The sequence below is a fragment of the Colossoma macropomum genome, unplaced genomic scaffold (genome assembly GCF_904425465.1).
Source record: "Colossoma macropomum unplaced genomic scaffold, Colossoma_macropomum, whole genome shotgun sequence".
Taxonomy (NCBI): Eukaryota; Metazoa; Chordata; class Actinopteri; order Characiformes; family Serrasalmidae; genus Colossoma; species Colossoma macropomum.
Window position 1 is genome coordinate 31,035,240 of NW_023494784.1, and position 13,058 is coordinate 31,048,297.

The 13,058-nt window shown below is 36.7% G+C and overlaps 1 protein-coding gene across 3 annotated transcripts; it reads left to right on the plus strand.

Annotated features, from left to right (window-relative positions):
• The first annotated feature begins 1,235 nt into the window (after positions 1–1,235).
• Positions 1,236–7,760, plus strand: si:ch211-67e16.3. 3 transcript variants are annotated; one of them, XM_036568392.1, is made up of 7 exons: positions 1,236–1,364; positions 4,942–5,081; positions 5,184–5,247; positions 5,429–5,607; positions 5,793–5,843; positions 6,023–6,034; positions 6,373–7,760. In XM_036568392.1, the coding sequence occupies exons 1-7, from the start codon at positions 1,310–1,312 to the stop codon at positions 6,502–6,504; spliced, it is 633 nt and encodes a 210-aa protein (XP_036424285.1). In that variant the 5' UTR covers positions 1,236–1,309; the 3' UTR covers positions 6,505–7,760. The 3 variants fall into 3 exon arrangements, with proteins under 3 accessions (XP_036424285.1, XP_036424275.1, XP_036424264.1); XM_036568382.1 differs by having other exon boundaries at positions 4,942–5,247; positions 6,376–7,760; XM_036568371.1 differs by having other exon boundaries at positions 4,942–5,247; positions 6,373–7,759.
• Positions 7,761–13,058: the final 5,298 nt, after the last annotated feature.

Here is a 13,058-nt window from a genome sequence, read left to right on the forward strand (position 1 = left end):
TTTGTGGTCTGATGACAGCAAAAACTTTCTTCTGACAAGCCTTCCAAATAGCTTGTTGGCACGAAGGTGATAGTTAATCGTGCTTTTGGAGACTTGATGACCCCAGGCCAGTCCCCTGATCTAAATGCCATTGAAAACCTGTGGAATGGGATGAAGTGGAACCCAAGACTATGAAGGATCTGGATAGATTTTGTATGGAAGACTGACTGCAGATGTTTTTAGGTGCACTCAAACAAATACTCACTATCTTGACAAAGGGAGCACAAAGTACTAAATGCAAGGATGTCAGTATTTGTGAGACTGAAGGTGTTTCAAAGAGAAAGATCTAACAGACACTTTTCACATTTCACATCTCTAACTGACTTGGACTTCATATTGAAATCACCCACTGGGACCACAAACTATCCATTTTCAAGTAAAATGTTTAAATTTTGATAAGCACTGTGCTAGATAACATTGCCACTCTCCCCACAGCAGATTGTCTCACCGAGTGGGCGAGCAGACCATACTATACACCAAGAGTCCTTGGGCAAGAATCTTCAGTCATCTCTGTAACATGATAAAGTCTCTCTGGTTAAGAGCATTTGCCAAATGCCATTAATGTAATGTAATGTAATGCTTACATTAACCCAAATAGTTGGTTGGGTTTATGTTTACCACAGGGCAGAAGGGTAGGAATATGACTGTACTGCTGTCAATATTAGTCTATAGCCTGGTGTTGATCCAACACAGATTATGTGACATATGATCCCACATGGATTATGAGACATACACTCACATCTACACAAAAATAAAAGGTGATTGGCATTTGTTACTTTAGAAACATATTTATGTTTGCAAAACATAGTTTATGTTTGGAAAAATAACATGGCTCAGTGCTTTTACAGACTATTATAAATGGTATGACTTTGCACCAGTTTATTGCCTGGTTGGATATGGAAAGCGTAGGTGTTTGAAATGACAGTTTTGTAAGGTATTTTCCTACCAACCCAGTAGCTATTTCAAAAAAGCCACCCACACAACTTGTTACCAACTTCCAGTCAGAAAAAAGGAAGTAATATAAATAAAAAAACAACATTAAAAATTCATTAGCAAAAATTATCACTGCCAGCTACATACCTTTGTCTTTGTTGGCTTTCTTTTTTTGTCCTGTACAATTACCAAAATGGGTCACTAAATCACTAAATCTGCTCAGAGATCAGTCAAACATTTCCTGCCATTTCCTGTTTTTTTTTTCACTTGAGTCAAAATATACCGAGGAGCTCTGCATACACACACACATACACACACACACTGCTGAAAAGCTGACATGTCGTTCAGGTTCTTCATCCTCCTACAGTGCCTTTCTATGACACTTCAACAAGGTAAGTGGCAAAATAGCAAAGGGTAAACTTCTTTCTTGCTTAACCTTCAGTGCTTTTTATGTTCAATTTATAAAAAAAAAAAAACCTAAACAGCAAAGCTTGCTAAGTAAGTAATTCATTGTGGTCAGCTTCTGCTCAAGTTAGAAATCTATAATATTAATGAACATCTAAGTATAAGAAATACTACCTTATACCTACAGTAGAAAGTAGTAAAATAGTAATATTTCAGTTTTTTTGATGTATGACTATCTTTAATAAACTGGCTTAGTTTATATTCACACATTTAAAGTGACATACTGATTGATGTTTTAATGTCTTTAAGGCCAATGTTATCTCTTCCTAGAGACCTTCATTCATTCGTAAGATGAAAGTGGATTATGCTCCCTAACTACTTCCCAGTTGTTTCTCATTTCATTTTATGGGCAAACGTGAATGAAATCTTGACTTCAATTCTTCTTGTACAACTGACTCTCTCATGACCCATGCTTGTGAGAGGCGTAGTGATTGATTTGGACCAGCAATTAATGTAGCACACTTACGTTTCTTCACACCATTAAACAAATCTGAAAAATGTTTTCCTTGTAAACAAAGGTTTTACAGTTAAAAGGTAGTAACTATCATAAAACTGTCATAAATTAATAAGCGAAGTTATATTTTACAGTGATAGCTGCGAATGTTCAGTTGCCAGTACTGTGTTATACACAACTAAAGGTGATGTTTACAATGGCATGATATACCATGGTACAACCTGTACCCAGTAAGCCTGGGCAATTCTTGTGATGCCACAGAAAACTACACTGTATAGATATCTATAACATTACACATAACAGTAACCTACTGGTTCACTGAATCCATTTCTCATAACACTACAGAAAAAAATAACACTACAAACAACTGTAACCTACTGATTCACCGACTCCACCTCTTACGACTACACTCTACAGATAACTATAACTCTATACACTACAATAACTTACTGACTCACTGACTCCACCTCTTACGACTACACTCTACAGATAACTATAACTCTATACACTACAATAACTTACTGACTCACTGACTCCACCTCTTACGACTACACTCTACAGATAACTATAACTCTATACACTACAATAACTTACTGACTCACCGACTCCACCTCTTACGACTACACTCTACAGATAACTATAACTCTATACACTACAATAACTTACTGACTCACCGACTCCACCTCTTACGACTACACTCTACAGATAACTATAACTCTATACACTACAATAACTTACTGACTCACTGACTCCACCTCTTACGACTACACTCTACAGATAACTATAACTCTATACACTACAATAACTTACTGATTTACTGACTCCACCTCTTACGACTACACTGTACAGATAACTATAACTCTATACACTACAATAACTTACTGACTCACTGACTCCACCTCTTACGACTACACTCTACAGATAACTATAACTCTATACACTACAATAACTTACTGACTCACTGACTCCACCTCTTATGACTACACTCTACAGATAACTATAACTCTATACACTACAATAACTTACTGACTCACTGACTCCACCTCTTACGACTACACTCTACAGATAACTATAACACAACACACAGCAATGACCTATTGATTTACTGACTTATAACTACACTGTACAGATAACTATAACCCCACACTGTCAGGCTATGAGACCAAATCAGATGCTCTGGGATTAAAATCAATCTTAACAATTTATTTGCAGTTGAAGAGCAATCCAAAAACAAAGAACAGAAACAGACCAAGGTGAGAAACAGCTGACAATGCAAGAGGGCTCAAAAGAGAGGTAGAGAGACAAGCCCAAAGTAAAAAAAAATAGCAAAAGAGATCACAAGCAACTAAGCAAAAGGGAATTGAAAATCACTCAGTAAGCACAGTGAAACAATACTTCGCAAATAACCTGGGCTAAAGCCTGGGCTTAAATGCCAGACTAAAGGAGTAAAGTGAAATCAGGTGTGTACATTAGAACTCAGGTGACATCGAATGAAGAACTCCTGAAAGGCTGAAAGAGATGATGGGCTTGTCATGTAACTACACTGTATAGATAACTATAACACAACACACGGCAATAACCTACTGACTCACTGACTCCACCTCTTACGACTACACTGTACAGATAACTATAACACAACACACGGCAATAACCTACTGACTCACTGACTCCACCTCTTACGACTACACTGTACAGATAACTATAACACAACACACGGCAATAACCTACTGACTCACTGACTCCACCTCTTACGACTACACTCTACAGATAACTATAACACAACACACGGCAATAACCTACTGACTCACTGACTCCACCTCTTACGACTACACTCTACAGATAACTATAACACAACACACGGCAATAACCTACTGACTCACTGACTCCACCTCTTACGACTACACTCTACAGATAACTATAACACAACACACGGCAATAACCTACTGACTCACTGACTCCACCTCTTACGACTACACTCTACAGATAACTATAACACAACACACGGCAATAACCTACTGACTCACTGACTCCACCTCTTACGACTACACTGTACAGGTAACTATAACACAACACACGGCAATAACCTACTGACTCACTGACTCCACCTCTTACGACTACACTGTATAGATAACTATAACACAACACACGGCAATAACCTACTGACTCACTGACTCCACCTCTTACGACTACACCGTAAAGATAAATATAACACAACACACGGCAATAACCTACTGACTCACTGACTCCACCTCTTACGACTACACTCTACAGATAACTATAACACCACACACGGCAATAACCTACTGACTCACTGACTCCACCTCTTACGACTACACTCTACAGATAACTATAACACAACACACGGCAATAACCTACTGACTCACTGACTCCACCTCTTACGACTACACTCTACAGATAACTATAACACCACACACGGCAATAACCTACTGACTCACTGACTCCACCTCTTACGACTACACTCTACATATAACTATAACACCACATAAAGCTCTAAATGACCCAGCAACCACAGAATGCCTGTCTGTTTATGTTCCAACATGATTTTAAATCTGCAGGTACTGACCTTCTGCAAATATCTTCCGTAAAATACAGAAAACAGAGAGACTCTTTCGGTTATTATGCTTCTAAACTGTGGATTTCGGTTCCACATTTTATTAGACAGTCCAGCTCAGTGTACACTTTTAATAATCACAACAAAAATGTACTTTAACTTTGTCTTTAACTTACCATTTAGTTAGAATTCTACATAATTAATGTGATCTGTGTCATTGTCTTATATGATTTGAAATTAATATTCATAGTTTCTTCTATTACTGTTAAACGTTTATCACCTAACCGTAAAGCACTTTGAGCTGCCACTGGTATGAAAAGTGCTCTATAAATAAAGATATTATTATTATTATTATTATTATTATTATTATTATTATTATTTATTTATTTATTTATTTATTTTTATTATTATTATATAATTGCACTTTATTGGGGCATTTTTCTAAATAATTTGTGGTTTGTTTTATCCCTACGGACAGATCCTAAATTAAATGTGACCACTCTTCTGCAGTACCATTTGGATGATACTGACTCAGTTAGTGTCACATGTCAGCATGATGGATGGGAAAACTGGATTGTCGGTGCAAGGCTGCTGGAGGGGGAGAATAGAGTTTGCGAGGTGAAAAAAGACAAATGTGTATTGTCTAAAATGGGCAACCAGATCAAGTTCACCTTGAAGAATCTAAATTCTGAAGAAAAAAACCTTTACTATCAATGCCAGGTTTACCGACGCAGCCCAATTCCGGTCACTACTGCAGTTGGGGAGAAAATTAAGCTGTTTCCAGGTGAGTAAGGTCTTACCAGAGTGATACCAGAATTAAAACAGTGCACTTTATCGCATTGTTGTACAGCCTTGTATAGCTTTTCACTTGTGAAAATGAATAAAACAATGAAATGAGAATGTTAAATAAATGTACTCATGTAAATGCACAGAATCACAGAGTTAAGAAATTGTCTTTGCATCAGGTTTTAAAGAGTGCAGTTGTCCAAATGTCCCACATGACAACATGACAACATCTGGCCCTGCTCGCCCCTGTCCTGAGATTCTCGGCCTCTCTCGCCCTCTCACCTGGGCTCTGATTGGTCTGGTGTTTGTGCTGTGCCTCTATAGCCTGTGTGTTACTGCTGTCTACATCAAGCTGAAGGTAACTCAATAATCTAGTCATTTCTATTGATTGTATAGTTCCTTCTCTCTTCTTGTGTGCTTAACTTAATAGATGATCAATACTAAACTAAAATACTAAATATTAAAAGTGTAATACCAATTATGTCATTTAAAAAGCTGGTCCACTACAGTATTAAAGTATTGTGTATGTTTTGTCTCTTTAAGGTCAAAAGGTCTGAAGAGATATATGACACGCTGACTTATGTTCCAATGCAGGTGAGAAACTTGTTCATACAACATAGCTGAAGACAACAGTCAATTACATGGTCCTGTTGATTGTGCTGAAATATTGTCTTGCAAATCTAAGAATGATTAAGATAAAATTATTAGTTTTTGTAAATAACTGTTTACATTCTCTTTCTTTTACTTCTGTACTTCTGTTTGTGGCAAACCAGGTCAAACCCAAGGTAAGAGACAAACATTAATGCATTCACACCTTTTTGAATATGTTAGAGGCAAACTTATTCCTGGAGTGCCTAGACATGCTCCTAAATATAATCAGAGCTACTTAAGCAGGAGCTTCTTAAGAGATCATATAGTTCTCTGGCAGTGCCTTTCCTGCTCAATGTCTGTTGCACCATGGTTAGAACAAAGATGCCAAGGAAAAGTGCATGAGGACTGTGAATGTGCCAGTGTAATAACATGTCATCATATCATTCCATCTTAGACTTTCTAACTGTAGGGGTTTTCCATTAACTTGAGCTCAAATATTGTGGCTTACCCTTAACCTACTAACCTGTTTCAGAAGAAAGTGAAACGCTACGATGCAGACAAGAACGCAGAATACATGGATATGCGTAAAGTGCACCCGCAGGCAGGACCCATCAGAGACATGAACTACAACTGTCGTCCCGTTCCTACTGGCTTCACCATGTGATCCACTGTCATTTTCATAAAAGCATCAAGTGCTTATAGCGAGTAAACTGCAGCCTCTGTTGTACTCACCTTCACAAGGACAAACAACTAAAAGCAGTTAAGTCCACACTGGAAGATATACAGTCGTGTGAGAAAGTTTGGGCACCCCTGGACAAATTATGTTTCGCTGATTTTCTAAGTGAAAATAAGTGGACATCGTCTACAGGGAAGATATATTTTAATACAGAGTTACTATTTATCTGCTCAATGCAATTGGCGGAAAAAAAAAAAACATGAAATGCAGAGTGTGCAAAAGTTATGGCGCATTTTAGATTTAGATTCATTTTTTTTTTCAATATGTTTAAGGCAGCAAATACAAATTGTGCACTAAAATTTGCCAAAAAATGCCACATTTGAGTTTCCTGTAGAGGATGCGTTCACTGATTTTCACCTCGAAAGTCAACAAAACGTCATTTTCTTCAAACTTTTGCATACCACAGTAAATATATTGACACAGCAGCTGCACTGCTGTGAAGTCCAAAGTCAACATTTGTTAAGACAACTGTTTTTTATAACTTTGTCAAAATGTTAAGACAACTTTTTTCTATCATTTTGTTTGCTTTTAAGCTACACATACATTACTATACTTTATTGTTGTACTTTGATCATTGTATTTGTTATGCTAATGTTTTATAGTTGCTTGGGCATCGTCAGATTAGTTTTAAGTTAGTCAAGATTGCCAAATGAACATATCGTCGCTGTCCAAGACAAAAAATTCCTTTACTGTCCTTTACGTTGTGTGAAAAAGTCATGAAAGAACCAACAGAAATGTTACAAAATTACTTGAAATAAAATCAGCTTTCCGTTACATTTACTGCATTTTCTTTCTGATTTGGATTAACGATTTTTTTTTCATATGTTATACTGTTTGATTTTTATAAGAGTGGATATTGTGCGTATAGAGCTGATAACAGTTTATGTTTAAAAAAAATAGCAACAGCAATAATGTTAAGATGTTTCTTCTTTATGTCATGAGTTATTTTTGTTTTATCAGCATATAATCATTTTCTGTAAATGTATGTATCTAATTAGCTTAAACTAAATTGTCTAACATTGAAAGGTCTGGTTGGAAGTGTTTCCTCTTTACACTTCAAGAAAAACAATTCAGATTTCAGTATGCAGTGTAAGTGTTTTTTGGAATCCTTGGTAGACATCAACAGCCTCTCAGTTAAAAGTAAACAACAGTATTTAATTCACTCAAGATCAAAGATATTTGGTGTCAGCATTCTGTAAATCACCCAGTGTATCACTTGTGCATAGCTTCCTCTGTAAACAGAAAATGGTGACTAATAGAGAGCGGTATGCTGCCTCACACTGATCATATCCTTCAACCACACAGCCACATCCGTTCTTTACTAATAATGTCTGTCAGTCTGTCTATCTTGTTCACAAAGCCTATCTTAGCACCATAAATTAGTTGGGCTCAGATTTCTTTCAATGGTTTACTCAAACCTGTCTCTTTTTATCTGTTTTCAGGATTCAAGGATAAAAAGAGTAGTTCAAATAATAAAAACTATGACCAAAGTTACTCACTGCTTAAGTAAAAAAAAAGTGTTAGTGTTAGGAATTTTGGCTCTACTGCTCCGTTTGTCCCTCTGTCACCTCAATGAACCTGCTTGTTCTTCCTCAAAGCTTCGGGGAGTGTATCGGAACAACGACACAGAGGCACCAATGTTCAGAGACACACTCAGTTTATTGTTAGTCAGAAGGGCCTTTTTATACATAGGTGGTTACAGAGAGCATACACAGTGCGAGGTGTAAAATAAGTCAGCTAAACCAGAGGTGTAAAATAAGTGAGCTAAACCAGAGGTATAAAATAAGTGAGCTAAACCAGAGGTGTAAAATAAGTCAGCTAAACCAGAGGTGTAAAATAAGTCAGCTAAACCAGAGGTGTAAAATAAGTGAGCTAAACCAGAGGTATAAAATAAGTGAGCTAAACCAGAGGTGTAAAATAAGTCAGCTAAACCAGAGGTGTAAAATAAGTCAGCGAAACCAGAGGTATAAAATAAGTCAGCTAAACCAGAGGTGTAAAATAAGTCAGCTAAACCAGAGGTATAAAATAAGCCAGCTAAACCAGAGGTGTAAAATAAGTCAGCTAAACCAGAGGTGTAAAATAAGTGAGCTAAACCAGAGGTGTAAAATAAGTCAGCTAAACCAGAGGTGTAAAATGAGTCAGCTAAACCAGAGGTGTAAAATGAGTCAGCTAAACCAGAGGTGTTAAGTAAGAGGAAGTTGTAGCTGAGTAGGACACAGTGCCTCATTAAAAACTACCTGATTCATTCCATCAGCTAATTAGGCCCTCAAGTGAATTCAGAGCATTAGGTGAGGGTAAACAGTAATCACTGCAGCACTTTGGCCCCAAAGGTCCCCAGTTTGGCCTGCCTGAACTAGTGTTTACTCTAAAAGAAGTTTGCCATAGATGCTTTCCAGGCTTCTGTTTTGTACCAGAAGTGGGAGGTTCGTGCGTGGCATTAAGCAACATTACACTCTTTAAAAAGAGTTGTTCAAGTGTTCTCAAAAGGAATGGTTCTACTTAGAACAATGAGTTCTAAACAGAACCATTTCATGCTTAAATGGTTCTTTGCATGGTGAAATGGTTCTATATAGCACCATAAAGAGTTCTTCTATTGTTATGATGTCAAGCTTGTAACAACAGAAGAACCCTTTTTGATGCTTTATAGAAGCATTTTCAAAAAGGTTCTACATGGAACCATCTACAGCCCAATCTCCATCAATCTGAAGAGTCTTTCATGATGTAAAGAACCCTTTAACGTGTTCATTGTTCTATATAGAACCATTTTATTTACTAAAGAACCCTCAAAGAACCATCATTTTTAAGTATGTAAAGAAACTTTGAAGAACCATCTTTTTAAGAGTGTGAAGTTAAACAGAAAGTAGGTAAGTAAGCACTCATTTGAGAATATTCAGTTAACATTAAAATGAAACAGAAGAAGCAATGTACAACAAGTTGAAGAAGCAACCTGAAAATGCATTTTTAAAAAATACTTGGGCAAAAATTTTCTTAAAAAGGTACTGCAGAGTTTCCTCCTTCAGGACTTTTTGTGAAAAAAAAAGATGCTGCCCTTACTTTCAAAATAGACCTGGTAGCCTATCAGCACACACTGAGAACACCCTACACCCCTGTTACCAACTACAGGAGGGGGGCGGTGTCAAAACCACAACAAACTGTTATACAAATCTTCAAAAAACAATATAGTCTAGAAGTTATTGCTGAGTTAGCTTTCTTCTCAACCATTCTGTTTAATAAAAGAGGAAAAAGAGCTGTTTCTGCTAGCATTAACTGAACACTGAGAGCATATTCACATTTAAAAGCTCATTCCTAGAGGAATGGGATGGGCATGGGATGATATCAAAATATTACAAATGTAGGAAGAGAGATATAGTTACACTTACAAAAAAATCTAAAGCAACTATGGCAGGTGTTGCATAGGCATCTAACGACTGTAGATAGTCCAGCTGCCACCAAGATCACAAGTCTTAAATCATATCTGACCAACTAGATGCTTTCAAGTTAACCTTAAACCTGTTCTCTATGTAATCATATCTCCTAGCGTACTTTAGCTTGAGCAGCTTCCCTCCCATCTGTAAGATGCCTTTGATTATCTGATAAACCACTGTTACAATAATGAAATTTTCTGCCATGTCAGGTTAGCGCCAAGCTTAAGGCAGCAATTGCTTAAATACAAACAGCTTATAAGCTTATAAGACATTTAGGTTTCTTTGTATGCTGCAGCCTCACAGTAAATCCTTCAGTAAATAAACCTAAAACCAAATTTTATTAAATTAGCTTGCTTTTTTATTGTGGAGCATTTATCATTATTGTTGTGATGGTAATTCAACAAAAAGCTGCTTCTACAGTGAAGGTTCTGCATTAAACCATGCCATATTTATGACGTTTTCATTATTACTTGACAAATGTTCATGAATTGACTGCAGAGACCTCCCTATTCCTTATTGGTGTTTTTGCATCTCTTGTTTTACTCGTTTGAGTTACCCTAATGATTCCTGCTGTACCGTAAAAGAGGACGTCCTTGGCTTTCCAGTGATACCACATCCTTTAGGGTAGGATACTGACAAGTTCCACTTCCTGTTTCCACAAAACGGCCTTTATTTCAACAAAATCAATTTATAGAAAGAGAAAGGGTAAGTCAATTATTATTCATATATTGCTTTTTTCACCATGGAATTCATGCATTTTAATGCTCTTGTAGTTGTTGAGAATTACTCAGTGAGGTCCGAGAGCAGTTTAATTATTTTTGGGATTGAATGATAACAATTTTATGAACATCCACTACAGTGGACACCAAGGAGATCTTCTTGTCTTTGACTGTTGCTAATATACTAACACATTATTTCAGGAGACAACAGAAGCAGAAAAGCTTTTGCTTCTTAGATTTTAACTTAGGTTTATCAGATGAGGAAAATGCTGAGGATGAGATTAAACCTGTGGAAGAGGAGACAGAGAGTTGTGATGAAGAGGCAGGTAGCTCTTCAGATGACAACCCAGACACCAACAGGAAAGCAGTCGTCCACTGTGGGCCAGTACTGGCATGTATGTTTTATTTAGTTCTAGAATTACCATAAATAATAGCAGCACAAAGTGCATTTGGCAACAGAAAGTACAGTAAATAAAATAACTATTAACTACATTTCATTGTGATCAGAGTGGTTGGAGTTTTTAAAAGTAAATAAAAATAACTACATTTCAGAGGTGTCAGTGTTTGAAGGTTAAATTAATAGTAATGATATTAATAATATTTATTTACATTATTATTGTGCTTTTCCACCATAATGGATTCATGCCTGTGCTACCTATGCCTGAATGAAAGACCAAACAAGTTTTTAGTTTTCAGTAGAAGCTCAGCATTTCTGTAGATTAAATAAAAACAATGTTCAAAAAGAATTCAAAAGCAGTTTTAGATAGATTTTAGGTCAACTGTGCAGCTGTTCTATACCTGAGAGGGCAAAAACACAGGAAAAGTCAATAAATCACAAGAAATGCAAGATAAATAAGAGAATAAATTTCAGTTAAAAAGCTAAAATCAACAAACCACTAAAATGAATACAGAATGAAAGTCAAATACGTCCTTATTTTATTGTTACTGTTCAACATAAATTACATAAGTGTAAATGGTAATATGTTTTATTTACACCTAAAAGATAGGAAATCACAAAAAACTAAATTGCAAGACACCTTTTTTCCTTGGTTCTGAGGAGGATATACAATGATGTCCTTGTTCAGCAGTCTGACTACTTAGTTGCTTGGCATCAATAACATACTGTAGCATTTACTGCTATTAAAGAAGGAACTTAGCTTTTGCGCAAGTGCTTTATCTACAGGTGTAGTTGGCCACAGCTATGCCGTACATAAGCCTAACTTTCCTCGCTAACAGTTCACTCTAGCCTAACTACATCCTGCTCTCTCAGTCCTCAAGCCTGGACTCATGTCCACACTCTCAGCTCCCAGCGCTGACTGACAAACGAGGTGCTTGTTGTTTGCATAAATCACAAAATCCAATCTTATATTACTTTAATCACCGTCTTGGCACTGACAACGTAGCACCAATTTAAAGCATGTGACAAGCTCACAACAAGTGCTTAAGTACTGCCTCCGTACTGCAGGGGCTGGTTGTAACATGGCATTACAACTAATTCAACTTTAGTAAACAAAGACAAATAAAGTGTCTTTGTTCGTTTGTAGCAGAGACGTATATGTTGCTTGTATGAAAACATGATTATTCCAACTTAAATATTTTTTAAATTATTTTGCAAAAACCAAAATGCCCCGCTCTCCCCTACAACTCTTTCTGTGTAGGATTTGGTAGCGTCTCCATATAGCTCTCTTCAGACCTGTTACAGATGTAGGTAAGCTCTTCTCATGTGTGCAGTCAAACTCAGCAGATATATTAAACTGATGGCATGATGTTTAGGGTTTACACAACAGAATCTGTTGCTGCACAGTAATGAGCAAACATGTATGACATAGTGTCTGAAATCATTTACTATCATCACAAATTCTGTTCCCTATAACAGTGTTCTATATAGTGACCCAGATTTTCAAATGTAGGGTGTAGTGACTAGGGGACCATTTCTGACACAGTGACGGTTCTTCCTGTTCTACACATAAACACGCAGCTGTTGGGCTAGACTTGCCTTCACAATAAGAGCCCTTGTGGAAAAAACACAACTGTGGAAGAACAATAACCTAAAATTATCATGTTAAGCATTTCTCGAACATGATACAATACTAAATTTCTTAATGGAAATACTGTTTACTAATTATTATTGTAATTTATTTTTAATTAGAACTTGAATTATTAATGATTGCGCATTGCAAAGCAATGTGCAACACTATTATTATCCGACAGAATATTCTTCTTTTTCTTCACCTTCTTATTTCTGCTGCATTTTTGGCCGCTAACTCGTCCCGCAGTTTTCGAGATATCAACACTGTTCAAACTCCTGAATGCTTGGTCTGATCGGGAATGGTGTGCT